The 25,866-nt window shown below is 43.1% G+C and overlaps 2 protein-coding genes across 2 annotated transcripts; one reads left to right on the top strand and one right to left on the bottom strand.

Moving 5' to 3' along the window:
- Window positions 1-264: 264 nt before the first annotated feature.
- Window positions 265-20,185, top strand: lin37 (lin-37 DREAM MuvB core complex component). The gene is made up of 9 exons (XM_083642012.1): window positions 265-664; window positions 985-1,060; window positions 1,164-1,214; window positions 2,999-3,028; window positions 3,242-3,327; window positions 3,484-3,644; window positions 7,878-8,009; window positions 15,237-15,310; window positions 17,786-20,185. The coding sequence occupies exons 1-9, from the start codon at window positions 631-633 to the stop codon at window positions 17,871-17,873; spliced, it is 732 nt and encodes a 243-aa protein (XP_083498138.1). The 5' UTR covers window positions 265-630; the 3' UTR covers window positions 17,874-20,185.
- Window positions 20,186-20,731: 546 nt separating this feature from the next.
- On the bottom strand, window positions 20,732-25,837 carry LOC310778848 (chemerin-like receptor 1). Its single transcript, XM_083639292.1, has 2 exons — window positions 25,742-25,837; window positions 20,732-23,087 (listed from the first exon to the last, which is right to left on the bottom strand). Exons 1-2 carry the CDS (start codon window positions 25,755-25,757, stop codon window positions 21,979-21,981), a joined length of 1,125 nt encoding a protein of 374 aa, XP_083495418.1. The 5' UTR covers window positions 25,758-25,837; the 3' UTR covers window positions 20,732-21,978.
- Between the last annotated feature and the right edge of the window lie 29 nt (window positions 25,838-25,866).

The following is a 25,866-nucleotide window of genomic DNA, read 5'->3' as shown; positions in this document are numbered from 1 at the left end:
TTGTTTTGTTTTGGACAGAAACAAGCGTCGCTCTGTTTATGATGATCGTTATTGCCTCTCAGAAATATAGCCAATGGACACAGAGTTTCGTATGACGGACATCATATTTAGCCAATCGTGTAGATGAACCTCGCCCCAATTGCACCAATCCGAAACTAGGAAATCAGCGGCGCGCGGAAGAGGAAAGTCTACAAAAGGCTTGGCAAAACAAAGCTAAAAGCTAACTTGGCTCGGTTAATTTTAGCCAGCAATCTAAACAATTATAAAACAGCGATTATATATCGCTACCAAATGTATTGAAACCGCCAGAGGTAACGCTAGCCACCAATCTCAATACTATATAATAATAGATTACGTTACGTTTACGAGCTATCGTTATCTAGCTAGTTAAAGCGAAACTGGCTAACTTAGCTGGTAGTAAACGTTAGCAAGCAAACCTTATGGTAAGTAACTAGCGTTAGCTTACTAGTTTAGCAGTACTCGGTAACCCTTAGCGCTAACGTTAGCTCTGTCATCAGCCTGACTCACACAAGGTACTGCACGGTTGATGCATGTTGTAAATTCAGTCCTTTCCATTCCAGTGAGGAGTTGATCAATACAAAAAAAGAGTTGATAAGTAAGTGAGAGAACATGCACCACGTCAAGATCAAGACCGAACGGCCAGGTGAGAGATTGACCTAATACTTGTCCAAAAACAATACCCTAACGTTAATATTAAATTGTGTATCATCCATCTTGTGCAAGTGTCTTCTTGCGAGTTATGGTCCATAGTCATGATGACCCAAATCCACTGATAATTGTTGATATTGTGCAGCCACTAAACGCCTTTTCATTACAGTAGTGCTGTAGTAAGTAATGTAGCCCTGTGCTTGCAACGTTCAATGGGTTGTTGGTCAAAGTTGTTCTTGTTTTAATTTAAACAACTCGGCAAACAATTCAAGGGAAGCAGCACTGTTTTCATCAACTACCGTTGTGTTTCTGCAGACTCGGAGGGGAGTGGTGCACGCAGTCGATTAGATGCTGTATTGCAGGTACTGGTTGACAAGACTGAGAGTGAAAGGTTAGTGAAATCTGCAAAAATAATAATCATCATAAAATTGTAGAAACCCATCTGATCATCATGGTTACTTTCAAGTGAAACTAATGTGAGTGTTTTTGTGCAGGGAGCAAAATGAAGACGATACTGGAAAGATGGCAACAGACTCTTTAAACAAGTATGGCACCCATCATTTTGATTTCATATTTTTTTAGTTAAAATTGACTAAGTGGGTGGCAGTGTCTGTCACAATTGTGATGTCATCAGTGATGAGCAATTGTGATGCCATCACTGATGTCACTCAAGCAATTGTTGTGATGTCATCAGTGATGTCAGTCGACAAGCAACTGATTTGCCAACTGATGTCACTCAGGCAGTTGTGATGTCATCAGTGATGTCACTCGGGCAATTGTGATGTAGTATTGATGGCGAAACAGTTGCACGATGGCGCCTAGGTGGGTGGGCGGTGTCTGTCTTTCAGTCACGATTTTGGGAGGCCGCGGAGCGGGTGATTTCCATAACTGCAGCCATGGCGCATTCTCCAGGCTCTCTACCCTAGGCATGCTCGATTCCTAGTCTTAGGGCGTTTTCACACCTGCCTAGTCCACTTCCTCGTTTCGGACCAGACGCAAAAATGATACATTGTTTTGTTTTCCAGCTGGTTAGTTTCGCTTTCACACCAGTCAAAAAGCAAGTGGACCAATTATGGCTGAAATTATGATACATGCTGTTGCCTATACTTCATTTCGTCGTCGTCGCCCCCCCCTCTTCCCCGGTCGGTCGGGACCATTGTGCGTATCGATATCAAAGGGTCCGCGGTACGGTGGCGCAGTCGGTAGCGCTGTCGCCTCACAGTTAGAAGATCCTGAGTTCGATTCTCGCCTGGGACACTGTAAGCGCTGTGGTTGTGTTCCCCCCATATCTTCAGTGCCTACTGCCCAGGTGGGTTATCTCGTCGTAAGGGCCTTTCTCTCTGTGTGGAGTTTGCATGTTCTCCCCGTACCCCCCAGGGGGTTCCTCCGTATATAACCCCCCCACTAAAAACATGCAGAAGATCAGATCGTCATCGTCATCCGACCAGTGACGACAACATCCGAAGTTGGTCCCCGGGCGCTGTACGAGAAAGCGACCACTGCTCCTGGCCTGCCCCTCGGAGGAAAGGACATGCCTGGATGGGTTAAATGCAGAGGACACTTTTCACCGGCCACCGTCAGCATGAGTGTGTTGTGGCCGCATGCATGTATTGTGGTGTTCGTGTGACAATAAAAGACGGGCTTGTCCGTTACGAGAGTTTTTTTTTTTTTTTTTTTTTTAAGTAAAAAAAAAAAAAAAAAAAAAGTGTGTGTTTGTGTGTGAATGAGAGACACGGAGGAAGGGAAGGCATCCAGCATGCAGTGAATGCGCATCTGAAGTTGTCAACAGAGCTGTCCCAAATCCCCAAATCTGATGATTGCTGTCATTCCACTTGCTCTGTATCCACAAGATCCATAACCAACATTTCCATGTCCCAAACATGCTATATATCACCTGTCAATCAAAGACTGCCACCCTCAACGCAAGAATCGGGCTGATATGTGTCATTAACAAGCGGTAATTTGGTAAAAATAAAAGAAAACCATCACAACTTCTGCCCACAGTATGCTGCTATAATGGAGATTCATATGACCGCATGCAAATAATAAAATAATAATAAATAGCCTAATGAAGAGGCTGCAATCAATCTTATCACAGAAGAAGCTGGCTCCGATGAGATGATCGCTTTCCATTTGCCATACGAGAGGTAGCCTATAATGTTAACTTGTTATATTTGGATTTATCGAAATATCTATGGAGAAAATGGACGCGGAACTTACTTCCGGGGCAAATTACGTCACGAAAAGTCACGTGCCTGTTGAGCTATATTGTAAAGGTTGATGTATTTTTTTGTTTTACATGGTTGTGTATCTCCTTTTCCTTCCATAGAGATTTGTCTCCATCATCTGCTGGGAAACGGTAAGTGGTAGTTTTCAACCAGAGCTGACAGTAAGAGGAAAACTTTTAAACGCTTACAGTAACAGGAAAAAAACATTTAAAGCACCTTCTGTTCTCTCCCATTGGAGCTGCAACAACACCTGGAATTAATGTACTGATCCAAATGATTACAAGCAGTTGTGACTTGTGGCTTGTCTGGACATGTCCTCTCATCCCTTGTGATGGATTTTCTAGGCCGTCGACACGGTTCCCACAGCACCGGAGGAAGAAGCGAAAAGAGATGGACGAGGGCTTACCTGAGAGCAACCAGCATAAGCAAAGTAAAAAGTGTTGCCCCGTGAAAATGATGCATAGAGAATTCGGATGTTTCTGCCTTGTCACATATAGTTACTTTTGAGTGCAGTGCTTTTCACTTTGTCCTGCCATTTCTTATCGGATTTTTATTCTCCCCTCTTCCTCCCTGCTACCTTTGTCAGATGCCTACATCATTAAGTTGTTTGATCGCAGTGTGGATCTGGCTCAGTTCAACACCAGCACCACCCTGTACCCCATCTGTCGCGCCTGGATGAGAAACAGTCCTTCTGTGAGAGAACGAGCAGCATCCCCAAGCCCCCCTCACAGCATGGGAGAGGAAGAGGTGAGACCTTACCAATGAAACAATTAATGCTGAATAACCTCTTTTGCAGGGCTCGACATTAACGGATGCCCGGTTGCCCCGGGCAACCAAAAAAAAAAAAAGGTTGACCATTTCTTGGCCTTTGGTTGCCACAGTGGCCACCACGTTTTAACATGTAAAAAGTATGCCCAGCAGCAAACGGCAAAATATGCACCAAATATATTTTGTTTAATACTTGTGAGTGACATGCATGCAATCTGGGAACCCATCAGTTAAACAAAAAAAAAAAGTTTTCTCTAACCTCTGGGGGCAGCAGCCCCGTTTCAATTTGGTGCAACAGGAACTCAAGAGGCACGGTTGGCAGCAGAAGAAAATCCCTTTCCGCTCCCTGCAAGCTCTGCCATTGGCTCCAACCGACAGGCTCTGCCCATTAATGGATTTATCTTTCGCTCCTTTAAAGTCGAGCTGAAATGATATTCCAGGTGATGTGGTTCATTATCGTGAGGTTTTTGAGTGAAACAGGGTAGAGAGGCGGGACATGGCGTGTGGAGGAGTTTGATTTGACCGTTGAAGAGTGGGCGTGTCTGAGATGGACTGGAGTGGACTGACTGAATGTGAGGGGCGATGTGAGTCGAGTGCTCGGTGCAGAGAGCGAGACAGCAGCTGTCCGCAAAATAATGTATTTTACCAGACAAGTCTGAAACCTACCGGGCATGTTTCAATAACACTCTAGTATGTACAAACACAATATGATGTAAATACAGCCCTGTGCACTGCGTGCTCGCTGGCTGGCTCACTGCACCCAGAGCAGATGGCCAACGGTTGGCTCCCCCCAGGCGGAGAGCCTTCTCCTTCCCGAGGAAGAGAGCTGACTGCCTGCCTTTTAAGCGTGTGATGAGCTGCGGGAAATAGCGATATTCCTAGGACGTGAGTTAATGAGCCTGTTTGTTACATGCCCTTTGCATTCTACATGAAATGAAGACGTTACCGTTCATACTTATTGGCTAAGTATATTAACATTTATGGCCTAGAAAAGTCTGCCCATGTAGGCAGCCATGTTGCCTGCTCGGAATTTTCTCCTAGCCATGAAGAGTGATTGACAGCTGTCATGTTATGATATTATTGGTTGAAATTGGGTTGAAATTTTGATAATACTAGCTGACGCGTAAGCACACTGTAGATATCGTTATGAATGAAGACAACAAGGTTGACTTTTCATGGGAAAACCAAAGATATTGGATTTTTCTTTGGCATACACATACGTTAACACATTCACTGCCAGCCGTTTTTTTTTACTGTAGGTAGCTTCTGCCAAGGTTTTTTTTTGAGGATTCTGGCTCATCTTTCAACAGCCGAGGATTATTTTCTGCTAAGATTTTGTGAACACAAAATATCTCAAAAGAACTAATAGAATGTGTGCTTTCTCTGTCTAAAAGAGTTTAGTTTGTAGAGTTAGTAGTTATGTAGGCATTAGCACTTGAATACAGCATGGTTTCAGCGTCTGAAAATTTAAGCTGAGAAAAATGCCTTTTTGTGAAATTCGATAGAACAGTCACTTTAACCATTCATTTTTGGCATCAGTAAGACGTCAGACATCTAAACAATAGTTTTGAACAGTAATTTCCTCCATAACAGCAGGAAACCCCCCTCTCCTTCAAACTCCTCCCTCCGTGTGTGTTCTCCTCCTGCCTCCCTGGCTCTGCAGCGGGCGTGTCACAAGCGAGTTGCTGCTGCTGCTGCTGCCTGTCTGCTGGCGGCCGCTCTTTGGGCGAGTCTGGATGGGCTCGCTCGTTTCTTGGGGTTTCGGTTGAGAGCTTTGATGAAGCTTTTGCGATTCTGGTGTTATTTATGCTGCGTGTTTCAAAGTGTGTTCCACCCGTAATCTATTATGCAAATTTGCAATCCCCCACCGCCAGCTCCCTGCGCGAAAGCGTTTTCGCCAATCCATTTTCATGAGAATGGCTTCCTCACGCGGCTGTTTTTGCTTGGCTTTCTCTCGTCTGGAGAGCACTGTCGCCACTTAGTGGGTCGGTAAAATAGATTATACACATTCAATACCTCCCATATTTTAATATGAGATGTAAAAGGGGTTGATCGACGTCCCACCGTCAAAAAATTTTTTTTTTTTTTTAAGACTAGATATCTCGTCAACGGCAGTCAACCGTTTTTTTTTTAAGACGAGATATCTCGTCAACGGCAGTGAACGTGTTAAATAGGTCCACTCTATGACCAGGGATGTGATCTGTTTATTGCCATTCAACATTGTTGATAGGAATTTGGTTTAGTGAGCTCACACGGAACACAACAGGACATGAAGACAAACAATCCCCCTCACATGCGATTCACACATTCAACCTAAAATTTAAAAGAGAAAAATAAGCATAAAGTGAAGAGAATACATACTGGTAATTTAGAGCACCAATACTTTACCTTAAAGTCGAACTGAACCTGTTCGTCACGTGCATATGAGTCCGTTTCAGACTGAAAACATAGTTTGTCTAAGATGACAGGTTGAGAGGCGGGTCATAGTATCATGTCGATGATTTTATTTGACAATTCTGGGGACTGGATTGGGCTTTGGCCAATCCTGGTGTGTTCCGCGTCCAAATCGAGTGGGATTCAGCATGTTGTGGCACTCCCCTCGGGAAGAGCCTGGTGACGCGAGGTTACTGGCTGAGTGGAGCTCAGCGAGCCGCAGGCAGCCAGCTGCCTTCGTGTTGCCGAGCGGAGAGTGCAGCACGTCGGCCTGGAATCTCCGAGGTGCGACCCCTGACAACCAAGCTCTCAGATGCGCGCGCCATTATCGCTGCTGGAATGCGCGTTTTAACAAGCCAGTTACATTCCTTTGCATTCTTAGAGATTATAGTTTTTGTTTTTTGTTCATGTTTCTAACAATTGGCCAAGTTAGTAGTTAGTTTATGGGATAGGAATTCTGCAAGATGACAGGCACTAGGCGCCATTTTCTACTTCATTTGGAAGAGAAAATTATCCTGAAATGAAGATTTGATTGACAGCTGCATGTCGTGATATGATTGGTTGAAATGGGGTAGAAATTTGATAGTACTAGGTGACGTCAGCAAACTGTACATTACTGTTACCAATGAAATCTTGAAAAATGAACTTTTGATGTGAAAGTGTGAAAAACTAAAGAAATTAGATTGTTGTGATTTGTTTTGCATACATTATTAAATAGGTGCACTGTATACCCAGGTATTTTGAACTAAAAGAAAAGAAAAGTAATTTTTGGGTTCAGCTGGACTTTAAATAAAACAACACTCCCACAGGGACGCTACAGCCTCCCTCCAGTTCCCTTCAGCTCATGCATTTGATTCCAGAGTCACCTAAATAATCCAAACGTAAACCATTTATTTTACAGCTTCAAAAACCATCACGTTTGTTATCATGTCTGTATTTGTGAGCATAAAAAACATATTCTATCAAATGAAATAACCTTAAACAAAGCAAATTGTGATTTCTTGGCAACAAATGTGGTGTTATATCTTCCTTTATATATAATTAACAATATCTAGGGCTGGCAAGTGTCAAAAGGCACACTATCCCATGCCTTTTGGTTCTGCCCTTCACTGACGGGATTCTGGGCCAAAATATTTGACTGGTACTCTAAAGGCCTATGGATTAGCCCTTCAGCCGGAGGCAGAACTCTCCATCTTCGGCTGCTCGGAGTCCTCTCTGAACTTTCCTACAGCTGTGCAGAAGTCTCTGACACAGGGGACAACTGTTGCCAAGAAACTCATCCTGAAGGAATCAAAATCCCCCTCCTCACTCTCTTTTAAACTGTGGCTGACGGATATGACCTCAGTTATACGGATGGAGAGACTTAGGTTCCTGAGGACCGACTCACTTAAGAAATTCTGTTATTTGGGACCCATTTCTAGCCTATCTCGTTGAGGTTAGGGGTGACGGGTGATTCGCTGGGCTGGTTTCTCATGGACCCCATGTGTGGGATTCCGGGCACAATACCTCTTGCAAACACATTAGCACCTTACACGACTGGTAGCATGACGTAATACTGAATGTTGATCATGTTTTGTTGTTGTTGTTTTTCCCTCTTGTATGTTTGTTTTCCCCGTTTTCCTTTTGTTTCTTGTGTCTGAGCCTGTTTGTCTTGTTCATATGTTGTTAAAAAAGTTGAAAATGAAATATTGGAGGGGGGGGGGGGAGTCTAGGGCTGATTTTCTGTAACTGACAGTGCCCTAACCCAGCCCCTACTTTGTTTTTACCATCTGTTGCCAGGTTACAGACATGCTCAATGGTAAGGGTCAAATAGTGTACAGACTCCCTCCTCCAACCTCCTGCCCAGTCAGCCCTTCTGGAGAGCCCGTCAACCTGAGGATCCCACAGACTGAGAAACCCGCTGTTACCAAGGTAATGTACAATATTTGCAGGAGCATAATAGTATTTTACATATCATTGCTATTCCAAGAGTAAATAAAAGATGCGTTTTTGACCGTATGGTACCGGCTCAACTTAAACTCTACTCTCAGGATCTGTCCACTCCACATTTTTGATAGGATGAACTATGGTGGGGTTTTTATGGAAAATCCATGTTTTATTTGAATAGCCTCCATGGCATGTAATGTGATGCAGTGACTCTAAAATCCAATGTAAAGAGGTGTGTATGTGCCGAGTAGTAGTGCCATACCCGCCTACGCGGGAGTCTCCCGATTTTTAACCCTTTCTCCCGCTGTGCTCCCGATTGGTCATTTCTCCCGCTAATCTGCCGATTTGTAGTTGGCGCGGCAGTGACGAGTGACATCACTGCCCTCCTTCAAGCTCTCGGTGGAGGACCGCAGTAAAAAAAAAAATAAGAAAGAGGACCACAGTCAAACACGTCCCAAGAAGCAGACATGCGTTGCCAAATATCAGTGCGAGATTTCAGCTTCTAACCACTAGCCACATGAGCAAATACCATGCATTTTGCAAGCTATGCGTTTTACAAGCTATGTCTGGAAGCACAGAGGGGAACGCAAACTTCTACCATATTCCGTATTCGCTGACACTCAATGTTTGCACTTGATAATTTTTGTGATGTAAATTTGCTCACTTCTGATCACATCTTTTGTACATGGATGTTTATTTTATCTTATTTCATCATTCGCAGTATTAATTTTACTGTGAGTTATGAATTTCAGACTAAAAAAGGAATTGACTGTACATCCTTGTATTTACTCTATTAATTTGTGGTGTAGGGTTATATGGTTGTGGGGGGGGGGGGGTACTTTGAGGATAAGCCATTCACCGATACCCCAGAAAATCTCCCTCTTTTTCACAGCCCAATGTTTGCAGGTATGAAATATTCCAGGGCTCCCACGTGTTGAAATCATTGAAAGTTTGTGAATTGGGGAGAAAAAAAAATCAAGGCATTAAAAGTTTTTGAATATAGACATGGATTATTAAAAGTGCCTAAAGGGATACACCACTTTTTTTTTTAAAGTTTAGCTCATTTGCCACATCCCCCCCACATAGCCAAGATACCCTCTGCCTTTACCGGCATTGTCCAAGCAGTATACAGTGAGCTACAGTCGTGAAGTTAGTCATTATCGCCATAGAATGGAGGCCAATGGTATCGCTGTTAAAAATCCACTAAAACACACATCTCACGGCGCTGAAATACATGTTGTGCTTTGGGGGCTCACCACACGATGAAATATCAATCCAAAATGCACATAGCGGTGTTTTTGGAAGGAAAACAGACAGCCGGCATGCTCCACATCTACACCACCAGTCCATCCCGGTTCGTTCTCTGCCCTCGGCCGCCCGGCTGTTCGGCTGCCTCAGCCTCTCGTCTTGCCCGCTCTGCTTCTAAAGCCTGTAGTTCTTCCTCAGTATATTCTGGTTCAAATAAATAAGGTTCGGGGTCTTGGTTTGTCCAGTAGTAATCGTCATCATCCTCTCTCACGAAGTCCGCCATGATTAGTAGTTATCGTAGTTGTCCTTTGTTTTGGTTACATTGGTTTCCATGGTGCTTTGAGGCGCTGTGTGAGATCAGTGCACAGGCGCCCGGCGGCCATGTTTGGAAAGTAGTGCCGGCTGTCTATTTTCCTTCCAAAGACACCGCTATGTGCATTTTTGGATTGATATTTCATTGTGTGGTGAGTTCCCGAAGCACAACATGTATTTCAGCGCCGTGAGATGTGTGTTTTAGTGGATTTTTAACAGCGATACCATTGGCCTCCATTCTATGGCGATAATGACTACGGTAACTTCACGACTGTATCTCACTGTATACTGCTTGGACAATGCCGGTAAAGGCAGAGGGTATCTTGGCTATGTGGGGGGGATGTGGCAAATGAGCTAAACTTGAAAAAAAAAGTGGTGTATCCCTTTAAATTGAGGGTTTTTCCTGCATAGAGAATTACAAGGAGGTCTGCCTTTTTAGCTTTCAGCAAGTGAAAACAAAATATTTTTCCAAAAAGTGTTGCAGCCAGAGAGTCATTTGTAATTGGAACTAACACAGTTGAGAATTGTTCACACATTCATGCCTCTCTCTTTAATTCTCCAGTGAGCTTCTTTTAGTTTTCATTATAAAAATTCTGTGTTGTAACGGTTATTACAAATAAAATGTAGAGCTCGCACATCCACTCAATTAGCAGGTGCAGGACAAACAAATGATCAGCAACAAGTAAAAAAGAGTGCACACACTGCGTAGAGACTTACTCCCAGTAGCTTGATTGTATGAATTATGTTTTGGTTATGGCGACCTTCACGATGAAGGTCACCATGACCGAAACATAATTCATACAATCAACTCTACGCAGTGTGCGCACTCTACTTTTTCACTTGTAACAGTAATGAACCTTGGTCCATGTCTCAAACTATGCTGTGTTGGCTCCTGGAATTTGGGGAATTGGGCCTTGAAATTCACACCACAGACACCCAGTTCATAAATGCTGCAATATGTCAAATGCAAAGGCTTCCATCAATGGGCCACAGGCTCAATCCCTATTGTGTTAACTCAGTTGCTGATAGACTTAACAGACCTTTATTTACATGAAAATCTTTCAGCGCATCACTTTTAAGAAATTACCAATATTTATACAAAATTACAAAGAAGGTAACACTTGAAATGTATTATTGCGGTGTCAAAAGGCGTGGTGAAAAATGTGGGTGCACCTAAAGGATGTGCTGGTGCACCTAAATTAAAAAGTAAGGCACGCCGGTGCACCTAGTGTAAAAAGTTAGACTGAGCCCTGGTCCCTGAATACATTTTCTACCTGTGTGAGGATGTAAAATGGTCACCGTTTAATCAGAGCATTACAATTGACACAGTTTAAAGACGAAATGAACCCAACGGAGCCCAAGGGGGTCGGAGTCACGTTTAAGACTGAAAAACAATTGTCTGAGATGACGGGTTGAGAGGCGGGCCATAGTGTCGATGATTTGATTTAACAATTCCGGGGACTGGATTTGGTTTTGGCCAATCCTGGCGTGTTTTCCGCCCCCAAATCGAGTGGGATTCAGCGTGTTGTGGCGCTACATGAGAGAGCCGCAGGGTTGTGTGGAGCAGAGCGGAGAGTGCAGCCTGTTGGCCTGGAATCTCCGAGGGGCCCGCGTCTGAATTCAGCCATAACTACGTTAACTAACGTTATCCTGGAATGCAATTTTAATGAGCCAGTTGCATTTCTTTGAATTCCTGTTTGCTGTATTTTGTATGTTACATATAATTGGCTAAGTTATTAGTTAGTTTATGGGCTAGACCAGGGATACTCAACTTGCTTTGCCCGGGGGCCACTTTCGTGAAATGATAGAAGGCCAGGGGCCGTTAATAAACAATCAATATACATTTTTCTGTAGCGGATTGTAGGTTTTTGGGGTGTCAGCCGAAGTTTAGTCTGACAATGTTACACACCGGATAGTTAGTTAGGTTAAGTACATACATAGGTGCCTGGGTAGCGAGCAGACGGCAGTATTTGACAATCTAGCAGCTAAATCATAGATTATTGAAAGATATTCCATATTCCAGGCTGAAATGCTATAACAGAAGTGGAGTATTGGCCAGAATGACATGAACATTTGGACACTTATTCAGCGGGTGTCTTGCATGTTGTGTTCAGGTGCACTATAATTTTTTTTTTTTTTTTGCAATTCACTGGGCTAGACATTCTGCCAGGTTACAGACACTAGGCGCCATTTTCTCCTTCATTTGGAGGAGAAAATTCTCCTGAATTAAAGATTGACAGCTGCCATGTCGTGATATGATTGGTTGAAATTTGATAGTGCAATGTGACGTCAACAAACTGTAGATTACGGTTATGAATGAAATCTCGAAAAATTTACTTTTGATGTGAAAAAGTGTGAAAAATGAAATAAATTTGATTTTTGTGATTTTCTTTTGCATACATTGATAAATAGGTGCACTGAATACTCAGGTATTTTAACTCAAATGAAAAAAAAAAAAAAAATTGCGTTCAGCTCAACTTTAAACAAGGAACATTTCCCGGAGGAAGAGTCCCTCGATTTATTAGATTGCTTAGTCGCAAATATAGGAGGGTTAACAAACTCAACATAAGGGTCACTAGACAAAATATGCTGACATATTTCCTGACAAATGTTTTTGACCGATGGAGAAATATATGAAAATGTAGAAGACAAGATAAGAGACTGTTGTTTACAAGGGGGAGGATTCTGCACTAGGAGTCTATCCCTATTGAGTTCACCAACTTTAGATGAGCAATTATTTAAAAAAAAAATCATATTTCTTTTCTCGGAACTGAGAACAGGGGTCACTGGCCTGTCTCTCCAAACTCCTTCTCAGAGCTGCAAATTATTTTTATTATTCTCAGCAGTTGACTGTAAGGCAAGATCTTTTTTGGGCTGTGTGAGATAGCTAAACTTAAATCTTGTCTTTTTGTGAAAGAGTTTATAGTAATTGAGTAATTGAGGAGAGTAGTGAATCGGTGTCTTTCGTGTATGTAGGAGTAAATGCATCAGAATTACTACGAACTACAGATTTTCTCAAAAAGATTTTCTTACATTATTCAAGTTATCATCCACACAGCCTGAAAAAGAGCTTGCCCTAATAGTCAACTGTTGAAAATACAAAGAATTTGCAGTTCCAAAGAGCTTGAGAGACAGGACAGTGACTGAGGTGGAATTTTGCGAATCGCACATGCATAGAACATGCATAGAACATTGAAATTGTTTATATTTTCACATGGATATATTTAAGCAATATATCACGAGAGCAAGTGTGTTGTGGTGAATATATCCCCCTGATCAGTTGTTATCCCACGAGGCCGCAGGCCGAGTGTGATAACAACTGAGCAGGGGGATATATTCCACAACACACGCTGCTCGAGTGCTATATGTTGCTATATGTTGTGTCAGCTATATCAACATATAGCTGATAAGCTGTTATCCCACGAGGCCGCAGGCCTCGTGGGATAACAGCTTATCAGCGGTACATGTATACGGTACATGTATATATATATACCGTATATGTTATGGGTTAGGGTTAACCCTAACCCAACATATATGTACCGTAAATTTCGGACTATAAGCCGCGGCTTTTCCCCCGTTTTTTGGCCCTGCGGCTTATATAACGGTACGGCTTATCTATGGATTTTATCAGCTAACGGCCGCTCGGGGACCTCCAAAATCTATGGATGTTGGTATGAGGCAGAACGAGAGCGAGACCCTGATTGGATGATGTTGCAAAAAATGTGCCTCGCGACCTGATTGGAGCACTGTGCCACTACGCTCTCTCAGCCACAACTGTAAAACACCCTCGCTCCGGGGGGAAAATGGCAGCGATTGAGCCTGAAAGACAGTCTGAATGAAATTGAATGTAACATTCCCAATTCTATGTATTACATTCTAAAAAACTAACGGCAACATTTTGGAAGGCTAAGCCACACAACTAGCTCGTTGTAATCTAACATCAAAAGTGAAAGCCGAACCGGAACCGAGAGTGGTACGAGAGGGAACGAGAGCTGGGAACTGTTAATCCTACCGGTTCAAAGTTCATTACGAGAGCGAGACAGTAGCGAGACAGGAACAACAACAAGAGCAGCAGCAGCAAAGGATCATGCACAAACCCTCATCATGGAAAAGAAACGGAGAAATGCACACGATGCAGCTTTTAAGTTAAAGGCAGTCAATCTAGCAGTAAAAGAAGGAAATCGAGCAGCAGCACGTAACCTTGGCATCAACGAGTCAATGGTGAGACGATGGAAACGCCAGCAGGAAGAACTGTCTCAATGCAGAAAGACCAAAAAAGCTTTCAGAGGGAATAAAAGCAGATGGCCCGAACTTGAAGATTTTCTTGAAGATTGGGTGTTGACACAGAGAGCAGACGGCCGAGGTGTGTCCACCTTTCAGATCCGACTGAAGGCCAAAACAGTCGCCACCGAAATGAAAATTGAACATTTTAGAGGTGGACCATCCTGGTGTTTCAGATTTATGAGACGAAAGGGACTGTCCGTCAGGGCGCGGACAACTGTGTGTCAGCAACTCCCTCCCGACTACCAGGAGAAAATTACAAACTTCGGCGAATTCACACAAAGAAAGATGAATAGCGGCGATAAATCATTCACCAAAACTGGTCGCATGCGAAAAGCAACTTTCGCTCAAGTTTGCCAGTGGATCCTGACAGCGTGGAGGAGTGTCAAAACATCCACGATCACCAACGGGTTCCGAAAGGCTGGACTGCTGCGTGATGAAGAGGAGGACGCCGCCACAGCTGAGGCCCTTCAGAGGCTGTTCGATTCCGACACCGACAGTGACGAAGAGGAGTTCGTTGGTTTTGAGAGTGACAACGAAGGAGAGAGGAGAGTGGCTGACGAAGCCACCCTGAACCTGTTCGTTTCCGACACTGAAGATGAGGACTTTGGTGGTTTCAGTACGCAGGAAGAAGACGAAGACGAGGATTAGTGACTTGACTTCTCTGGTTACAGCCGTTTGCTGCACCTTAGCCTAAAAGATGAAGAGCCGTGTACTGCACCTTAGCCTAAAAGACGGTACTGTTCCTTTTTCCTTTTGAGGATTGTTTTATTATTATTATTATTATTATATTATTATTGTTTTATTATCGTAGTTATTATTGTGTTATATATTGTTGTGTGTTGTGTGATTTTGTCTGGGGATTAGTGACCTGACTTTTGTTTTGTTTTGTTGAAATGTTAATAAATGGGAGCTTCCCCAAACAGCCATCTCTTTCCCGACAATCCCCTCTGTGCACGAACCCTTACATATGGTAATTAAACATCAAAACACCCGCGGCTTATAGTCCGGTGCGGCTTATATATGTAACAAACAGGCAATTTTGCTGCTGCGGCTTATACTCAGGTGCACCTTATAGTGCGGAAATTACGGTATATATATATGTATATATATATATATATATATATATATATATATACACACATATATACACATACACAAAAAGTATCGCCTCAGCGCCCAATAGAAAACCAAAAAAGCGAGTTGAGCCGGTACTATGCGGTGGAAATGCGGCTTAAGACACACACCACTACATGCCATGTTTTCATTCATATATATTCCTTGCTTAGAATGTAAGCATGCCAGTATTATCAACCATTAGCCATGGATACTGTTATCTAAAGAAAAGTAAGTTTTGTTTCTTTTCTCCAGCTAACAGACTCCGCTCCTGTGACCGGTTCCCTCATATGTGACCACATGGAACGCTGGAAAAAGATCAGGCAAAAGTATGTTATTTTAAGAATGGTTTTCACGTAATAGCACGGACACACTGCCCGATGGTCAAAGTCGTCAGATCGCTGTTCTGTTCAGATTACACAACTTGTCTTGTACAAGCTGATGTACAAGCTGTCTTGTAATCAGGAGTCTTGAAGTCATGGTGGTTTTCACACTATATGACTGCACGCGACAGGGCACACAGTTTACAGGATATTTTACCAAGAGAATCTCCAACGAGTCCAGAAACTCGTGAAGCAGTCTCACACAGGTCTGATCACGGCTTTATTTCTAAACACACACATACTCGCACAACATATATGGCCCATGTTTGTTTACTACTGCTATCTGAAATATTATTTGGGGTTACAATAGATAACAGAATGATCTTAGTAAACATCTAAGATTTGCATACTTAAATGCTTTCATCCAAATGAATTTCATCCAATTTTCCTCAAACGTCCACTTGGACTCGAGGATGAACTGATTACCGTAGATTTGTGTTGGTTAAAGGTCAAACTTCAAACTTCAAGGTCACTGTGACCTCACAAACCCCATTTCCAAGCTCTTTAACACGATATCTCAAGAACGCCGTGATGGAATTTCTTCCAATTTGGCTCAAACGTCGACTTGGACTCAAGGATGAACTCATTTGATTTTGGTGGTCAAAGGACAAAGGTTAAGGTCACTGTGATGACCTTGCATGACCACAATGCTTGGACCAAATCGCCTACGTCCCCGTCCCATCTCCAACAATCTGTTGTATCTTTCAAACCCAGTCTAATAAGTTGCTAGGGTACCAGTAAAAGCCATGGACATTTTTGAACTGCATTAGTCTTATTCTGATTTACCTAGAGACAGGTTGGGTGGTCCTAATTATTTGATTCCACTCTCCTGTCTCCTCCTTCAAAGCCGGTGCCCAAGTCCCTTTCCCCAGAGTGTTTTGTTTAGAAGCATAGTAGTGTGAGGGCTGCGTGACCTACTTCTGCGATATGCACAATCCCTTCACCACTAGGGCTGCACAATATTGGAAAAAACGGACATTGCCATATATTTGGTTTCTGCAATATATATTGCGATGTGAAAAAATACAGGAATTTTCACCAAATGGGTTGAATAGCTCATCAAGCCTTGCCCCTTGAGAAGGTAGTGGGTAATCTCTGCGTGGGTGACATAGTAGCAAGTGTTTTAGCGGCAGCCAGAGTGATTGGCAGGATGCTAGTGTGCTAAGTATCAACCAGCAAAACAGTTATAGCCTGACGTGTTTGAGTTAATTTGCTTTATTACTTGACGTTGCGTGTCCTGCAATGTGACTATTGCGATGCTGAAACAATATTGTGCAGCTCTCTTTAGCACGGTTGTTTTTCACACCATTATGTGAATATGTGGTGAACTCTACTCTACAGAGTAGTGTGTCTGACCATCATCACCGCAAGATGTTTCATCACACAGGAAGACGCTTTAGAAATACTCAAAGCAGCCCATCTGGCAGCAAGTCACTGAGATTACATTTTTCCCCTTCCTCATGTTTGTGAACATGATGTGAAGCTGCTGAACTGTATCGGCATGATGTTATGCATAGCTCCCACATGATTGTCTGAATGGAGAATTGCATGAATAAGCAGTGTACAGTTGTTACTAAAAAAAAAAGTGCTCAGTGAGTGTACATCTCTGGTAGTGTACATCTCTGGTATTGTCACGACATAATCGTTTCCGCATTGGTGTCACACAATGTAATTTTGGTTGTTTATAGCACATCTGATATGTGATGAAGTGAAATAATAATTTTTAGTTTATATATGCATATATATACCGTATATGTAATTTAGCACGGCTTAAATGGGCTGTAAAAGATTGAAAATGCACCTATAAATATATGTAATATGCTTGTGTGTGTGTGTATATATATATGTATATATATATATGTGTGTGTGTGTGTGTGTATATATGTGTATTAGGGCTGTGAATCTTCACTGGCCTCACGATTCGATTCGATTACGATTCAGAGGGCTTCGATTCGATTACGATTATCGATGCATCTTAAATCGATGCATCACTTTTTTCCGCAATACATGATTTATTTTTTCTCACTTTCTTTTTTCTCACTGTGTGGCTACTTTTAAAATAAAAGTGCATTTGGAATTGCATTGTATTATGATCCATAATTAAAATAAACAACTGCATGTACTTCCATTATATTTTATTTGATTATTAAAAAAAAAATTAATTAATAATCGATTTCTGAAATGTGTGAATCGATGCAGAATCGTGCACGTCCGCATCGCGATGCATCTTATAATCGATTATTTTTTTCACCCCTAATATGTATACATATGTACATATTATGCATGACAAAAGAAACAAGGTATTTATGAATTGTCATGATGTACAGATGGGTATTCCAGGTCAGTCAAGCTGAGCAGTGCCATTAAAAGTATTTGAAGTATGCAATCCTGTTGAACTCTTTTTTTTCTCCCCCCCTCCAGATGGAAGGAGTCCTCCAACAAGAATCAGTTAAGATACAGCGAGAGCATTAAGATCCTTAAGGAGATGAAGGAGTTGTATGACCGCTAGCTGGCCACTTTGCATTTCTCCACCTAGAATGGAACCCATGCAGTGGAACGGAGCAGTGGAAGTTTGAACACACTTGCCGTCAACACAAACAGACTGATATAAGACTGCATTGTCAGAACATTACTCCATAAATAATCCATATTTCCTATGCATTGCAGCTAAAACCATTGATCCTCTGTGGTGCACCGCCATGACAGGATTGTGACTGCCACATCATACTCTCTTTCTCTTGCTCACACACACACACACACACACACACACACAAAAGACATGTTTCAAGAAGACACGCCTCCACTCGGGGGGGAAAAAATATGTCTGCAGCATAATCACAGGGAGAAGTATTGGGCACCGTCGCATCTGTTTCAAAAACACCTCAGCAGACTGCTTGGACAAAACCGCTTGCAGAGTCTGTGAAGCAGTGAGGAGCAGGGCTGCGTGTGTGGCCAGGTTAAAGACCGCCAATACCAACCAGCCCCCGATCACTACACGTCCGCTAATATCAGCCAGCCACCCCGCTCACTAACGTTACATCAAACGGCATCAACCAAGTCCGCCATCTGCTTCCCAGCAAACATAGTCAAGACCGCGGCGTCACCTGACTAATTTGCGTGGTCGACTACCACACTACCCAGAAAGTTAGGCGGCAGCCGGCCGCAAGGTGACGTCTCCACGTCAGTACACACTACCCTCAAGACGGTCACTTTACAAAACAAGAAATATATTTCCTTTGAAAACAGCAAATCCATGTCTTTGTTGTTGTTGAAAACGACATTTCGATCAATCAATACATTTTTATTTAAAGTGCAAAGTCACCATGAAGCATGGTCCCAATACACTTTACACTTAAAAGAAAGCATGGGACAAAGTATAACAAACAATGCTCTAAAAATTAAGAGAACAAAATTAGAAAACATTTTCTTCTTTTTTATGTATCAAACATCGTTAAATCTGGACATACCATAGGCTATATGTAACGCTGCTGAATGCACACTGCACATATTTTTTAGCAGAATAGCTAAATATAGCCATTGTGGGAGCGGCGTTTCGACGTGGGGAGGGACAGGATTGATGTCGCTGGGATTTCCATTCCGGATATACTATAATTAGACCCTGAATCAACGTATTGGTTTGACGTGCAGAAGACGGTCGTTCTACGTGAAAGTGTTTGCCGGGTTGCTTTGACTGGCCATGAGCGAGAGTTGTGCTGAACATTTGAAAGTATTTTAACTTTTAACAGCCATACCACACTGTCAAGACTGAGCAGCCCTTCACTGCATATGAAACCACGTCCGCCCTTTTGTTTTCAACAAGAACAACGTGCAATGATGCCATCCCAATGAATAGAGGGCCAAGGTCACTCCCTCTTCAGGCATATGAAGCAAACGAACCAAAGGATTTCATCTGCTATTCACTTTCCTTTCCCATCTACGTTACCGTTTTACTTGGTCAAACCAAACGATTCAGCTATATTTAGAATCAGAAGAGACCACATAACATCTCATTCTCCAAAAACAAATTATATACCGGTATATATATAAATATATATGTATGTATATATATATGTGTATGTATATATATATATATATATATATACTGTATATATATATATGGTCCGAGTGAAATGTGATCATAAATTCTGTTCTCTTCTCCCCATCATGTATTCCGTGTGGCTTTACACAAAATATGGAAAAACATTGCATTTGCCACATTCATTTACTGATCCAAATTATGTGCCTATTTTGTATGTTTGTGTAACATTACTTATGCATAATTAAAGGGAAACAACCATATCTAAAGTGGACGTCACTGTTGTACATATGTGTAATAAATAATCAAAATTAGGGGGGGGGGCGGGTAGTTATTCTAATTTTGTTTTGCTGCCGGCCAAACTCCTGCTTTGGGGCTTATATAGCCTAAGTATTGTCTTGGCTGAACATGATTCCAATCAATGTTAAGGAATTCCCTTTTTATTTTACTTTTGTTTATGCCTACAAAGCAAATGTTACTTTGTACATGAGTTCTCCCCTGCAAGTGATTTTGGTATAAATGGGCCATTGTATTTAAGCCAGCAGTAATCTTAGAATACTACCATTTCTACCATATATATATATATGCAGAATATATCACGTTTCTTTTCATCATTGCAAAGCCACAGCACAGTAAAGAGGATAAATGTGATGTGTGTAGTTCTTCATAGATCTACAGTACTAGCATCTACATTTTGATCTCAAAGTGCACCAGATTGATGCATTTTACTTTTAAAATGTGCAAAATCACCCCCCCCCCCCCCCCCCCCAATAGCACCCACCCCCCCCCCCCCCCCCCACCCTCTGCGGTCCGCCCACCACAACAACTCCAAATCCTGTGGGAAACACTGAAGACACACATTCAAGGTCATTGTTTTACTTTTGATCAATTCCTTTCAGTGTGCTGCGGGACTGTTTTTGTGTTGATAGTTTGTGTATACTGTAGATGTTTGACCCATTAACTCACTAATTGGATGCCTTTCTCTAGACACACTGTGATTTATATATTTGAACATTCAAGAGTTTGATTAAAGTCCAAGGTCTTTTTTCCCCCCAAATCCAGAATTGCTTAATTGCTTCCTTAATTTCACACATTCTTCAGTGTTTGACAGTCATTAGTTGTGATCAATCATATTTTATTTTATTTTACTTATTTATTATTGTTAGGTTAGACCTGCTTTAAATTCTGTTAGAAAACACACTTGGGATTACATAAGCATTCATGATCAGGCTATGCAATGAAAATGATCAAAACACTGATATATATATATTTTATTGATTAATGTTCTTAAAAAAGACAAACTCAATACAAACTTAAATGACGAAAGCACTGATATATATAAACGCATCTAGAATTAACAATGAAGGTACAAAACACACAGGGATAGGCAGGGGGAGCTAGGAGAAGGCAGAGGAGAAGAGATGGGTTTTGAGACGGGATTGGAAGACAGTGAGGGAGTCTGATTCTCTAATGTCCGGGGTGAGAGAGTTCCAGAGCTTGGGAGCTGCCCTGGAGAAGGCTCTGTCGCCAAAACTGCGGAGGTTGGATTTAGGGGTGGAGAGAAGGCCGGCAGAGGGAACGGGAGGGTTGGTATAGGGGAGAGGAGGTTGGTGAGATATGGGGGGGGGCAGTTGGTGGAGAGCTTTGTATGTGATGACGAGGATTTTGTAGGTGATCCGGGAGGAGATGGGAAGCCAGTGGAGTTGTTGAAGGACTGGGGTGATGTGGTGCCAGGATTTGGTGTGGGTGAGGAGACGGGTGGCTGCGTTTTGTATGTGTGTATATATATATATAATATATATATATATGTGTGTATATACAGTATATATCACAGAACTATGACACAAATCTAAGACCAATCAGAATGAAATGGAAAAATAATTGACAACATTGGCGATTTTACACTGTTTTTAGGGGTGCTCAAGCACCCCTAAATTTCATCTCAGCACCCCTAAATAATAAACTCCACAAACCCACTCACTGGCACAGTCCAGGTTTGATAAGCTCACACAAGCTGTTTTTTACTGCATTCAAGACACTTCAGAACTTGGAAGAAATCTTCAGTGCCCAGGGGCCCCTGGGGGTGCTAATCTGGCCTTGCCTAGTCGCTGCAGTAGTGCCTCTTCTGGTCGGTCGGGGCACCTGTTTGGGGGGAGGGGAACTGGAGGCAATAGCGTGATCCTCCCACACACTACGTCCTGCCGGGGAAACGCCTCGCTGTCAGGTGAAAATGATTTGATTGGATAGATTTTATGTAATGCCTTATCTGGAGCCTTGTAAGGCTAGGCTCTGAAGATGTAAAATAGACTTTCAACCTATTATTGGTACTCAAAGTACCATTACATTTGTTTAGAGAGAATTTATAACACAGTAGGCTATCTTACATTATCAACACAAGCCCATTCACATGTCTGCCTATACATAAGCCTATACTCATCACTCTGCACATGGTTCACCTTGAGAATAGAAAAGGGCTCCAATGCCATGATTTTGTACTGAGGCTGAGTTCTTTGCTCATGGTTTCATTACAGAAAGGCATGACACTGGCTGCTGGATGTTGGGGTCTTCTTGTCTGCATTCAGTGTTCATTCTCCTCTGTGGAAGTGACGTTGTCTGTGATGGTTTTGGTTAAGGGCGTGAATGCGACCTTCCTCTCTGTAGGTGGATCAGAGTCTGACTTCCGGGAAATCCGTGAGAGTTGCGAAGCCAGAGAGCGAGATGACGCAAATGACAAGTGGTCCTCTGCCAAGGCAGACTCGAACACCAAGCATATAGACTGCTTGAGCTTCCTCTGGAATTCATCGCACATGAAGACATAGAGGATGGGGTTCAGGCAGCTGTTGAAAAAGGCCAGGCATACAACCGGTTTACCTCCAAACCTCAAAACACGCTGAATGACTGCGTTGCCCTCAGCCTGCAATTCTAAAAACTGAAACACATGGAAGGGCAACCAGCAGAGAAAGAATGAAAGGATGATCGCAACGATGATTCGGAAGCTTCTCCGTTTCCTTCCTCTATGGAGACGCCTTGCCCGTACGGTGATGGCAACATAACAGAGAGTCATGACTAGGAGGGGGATGAGGAAGCCCACAACAAAGCGGAACGTGGTGGCGGTGGTGTGCCATTTTTGCCATGATGACACAGAATAAGCACATATAGTTTTGCCTGACCGACCCACCCGAACCTCCCGAATAATGGCGTAGGGTAAGCTGCAGGCCACAGCAGCCAGCCAGATGACAACGCATATCAGCTGAGCTTTGCGCGGGGTGCGCTTGTTTTGGGCCCACGCCACCACCCAGGTGGACAGGCAGCGATCCAGACTTATGCCCATCAGGAGGAAGATACTGGCAAACATGTTGACTACCATCACTAAGCTGTTGAGCTTGCACATTAAATCTCCAAAAGGCCAGTAGTGAGATTGGGAGACGTAAACGATCTGCAGAATCAGGAAGGCAGTGAAGATGAAGTCAGCCAGGGCCAAGTTGAGAAACCAAACTGAGTTGACGGTTCTCTTCATCCTGAACCCCGTCACATAGATGACCAGACCATTGCCTATAGTCCCAAGCACAACTACCACACAGTAGATGACGATGTAGAAGATATCCATGTTGCCGAGACCAGGTGGCTTAGATGGAGCTGCAGCACGCTGCGTTGGTGCTACAGTGGCCCGGAAGCCTTCATAGGAATCTAAGAAAGATGACACAAGTGTTACACAACATGCCCTGAACACTTGATGATAATCTAGTTATTTGTAGTTATTTTGACATTGAACATGTGAAAGCTGGGACTGGGAGTAGGCTACTGTAATCTTTGACAGAATTAGGCTATTGCATTTTTAAGGTATCATTTGAACCTCTTAAAAGGAAATCTGTATTGGTTGGTTGCACAATGCACATACACATAGCTTTGCAAACCACCAATTACTTCACACTGGAAGTGGTTGAACTACAGCAAAACTAGCATAGGGAGAAATCTAGTTTTGTTAACTAAAGCTTAGAAAAGTATTAGCCATGGCCGGAGGCATTATGTTTTCGGGTTGTCGTACACGCCCGATGCTCATTAACGCGATATCTCCGGAATGCCTTGCCTGAATTTTCAAATTGAGCTCAAACGTCTGTTTTTAGTCAACGATGAACTGAGTAGATTTTGGTGGTCAAAGTTCAAGGTCACTGTGACCTCACGCATGTCCAATCCATCAAGGAAGGGGGGCGGTGCTAGGTAAGGGGACATAGCTATGGATAGGAAGGTCATAGAGAGTTGCGATTCGAGGGGTGAGTAGAGGGTGTAGGTGGTGGGAGGGGGCGTGGTGAGGGAAAGGGGCTGGGCTAGGGAAAAGGTGTCATAGCTAGGGATAGGAAGGTCGTAGAGAGTCAGGGTTCAAGGGTTGGGTAGAGGGAGTTGCTAGGGGGATGTGGGTGGTAGGAAGGGGGACGGGGCTGGGGAGAAGGGGCCGTAGCTAGGGATAGCATAGCATGCTCGCAGAGAGTCGGGGGTTCGAGGGACGGGTAAGGGGAGTGGCTGGGGGGGATGTGGGTGGTGGGAGGGGCATAGTGAGGGAAGGGGTGCGGTCAGGGGAAAGAGTTCGTAATTAGGGAAAGGAAGGTCGAGAGTCATGGTTCGAAGGGTGGGTACTAGGGGCCATTCCTCCTGCCCACCCCTCGAATCCCGACTCTCTATGCCTATCACCTTTGTATGCTAGCTATGGCCCCTTTTCCCTAGCCACGCCCCTTTCCCTGCCCCACACCCCTCCCACCACCCACAACCCTGTAACCACTCCCCCTACCCACCCCTCGAATCCCGACTCTACAACCTTCCTATCCCTAGCTATGGCCCCTTTTACCTAGCCCCGCCCCCTTCCTTGATGGAATGGACGGATGTATGGTCACAGTGACCTTGAACCAAAATCTAATTAGTCGATCATTGAGTCCAAGTGGATCTTTGAGCCATTCCAAGCACAGATTGCACAGAATCTTCTTTTCTGTCTCACCACTGTGTGACAGGTGTCAAGTGTCAGAGGGCACACTATCTCATGCCTTCTGGTTCTGCCCTTCACTAATGGGGTTCTGGGCCAAAATATTTGACTGGTACTCTAAAGCCTACAAAGTAACCCTACAGCCGGAGGCAGAACTCGCCATCTTCGGCTGCTCGGAGTCCTCTCTGAACTTCCCCATGGCTGTGCAACAGTCTCTGACACAGGGGACAATTTTAGCAAAAAAGCTCATTTTGAAGGAATGGAAGTCCTCCTCTTCACATGAAGACCAACTGTGGTTGACGGACATGACCTCTGTTATACGGATGGAGAGACTTAGGTTTCTGAGGACCAACTCACTTAAAATGTTTTCCACCATTTGGGACCCGTTTCTAGCCTACCTCGACGTGGTTAGGGACGGGTGACTTGCCTGGCTGGTTTCTCATTGACCCGTTGCGTGGGATCCCGGGCGCGGCACCTTATGTGGCTGGTAATCACCTTGTAATATTGAATGTTGATGATATAAGTATGTTTTTTGTTTCCTTTCCTGTGTCTGAGCGTGTTTGTTTTATTTGTGCATTGTTCAGAAAAATTCAAAAATAAAATACTGTATAAAAAAAAGTGGATCTTTGAGCCAAATTTGAAGTAATTTCCTCAAGGCGTCTCTGAGACGCATGCAACGGGTGGTCGTGAGGTCACAATGACCTTGAACCTTTGATGACCAAAATCTAATCAGTTCATGCTTGAGTCCAAGTGGCCAAAAAAAATCTTCAAGGCGTTCCTGAGATATCACGTTAGCGAGCATCGAACAGACAACCCGAAAACATAATGCCTCCTGCCACAGCTATTGCCAGTGGAGGCATAAAAATGTAGTTGAACTACCAGGGAGCTACTGCAAAATGTAGTTCAACTAGTTAGTTTAATTCCATGTAGTTCACTACTCCCCAACACTGTTCATAACTACAATGATGCACACAAGACAACTATTCCTCCTGGACTAAAAGCATGCAACATTCAATTTCAGAGTGCTGAATTGAAAGAAAAAGTCACAGAATACTTTGTACTAAATTGCAAGATGTGTTTTTTCACTCATTTCACCAAATGCAGGTGTTACTATCACAGATACTGCAGATACAAGCTTTGGAGCCTACCTAAATATGTTTGTGCATGAAATAATTATTTTCAGATCAGCAGTTCTGCAAGACTGCAACAAATCATGATATACACAACCTTGCTTTTGATGCATCTCAATAAGCTTATGCAATACTTATATATTTGTAAATTATATGTTTGAAGTCAAATGATATGTTAAGTCAAAGCATATTATTGCATTATGCTCCTATACTTTAAGTGCGGATTTGGAGCATCTTACCTGTCCCCATATTCATGCTGTGATGACAATGATCGTCTTTCTGTCCAAAGTGATTTTAAACTATGCCCCTCTGCCTGGTGCAGCCTACATTCACTCTCTTCCTCCTCCTCTGCCTGGTGCAGCCT

This window comes from Poromitra crassiceps (assembly GCF_964638095.1).
Source record: "Poromitra crassiceps genome assembly, chromosome: 1".
Classification (NCBI taxonomy): Eukaryota; Metazoa; Chordata; class Actinopteri; order Beryciformes; family Melamphaidae; genus Poromitra; species Poromitra crassiceps.
This window is presented reverse-complemented; position numbering and strand designations above follow the sequence as displayed.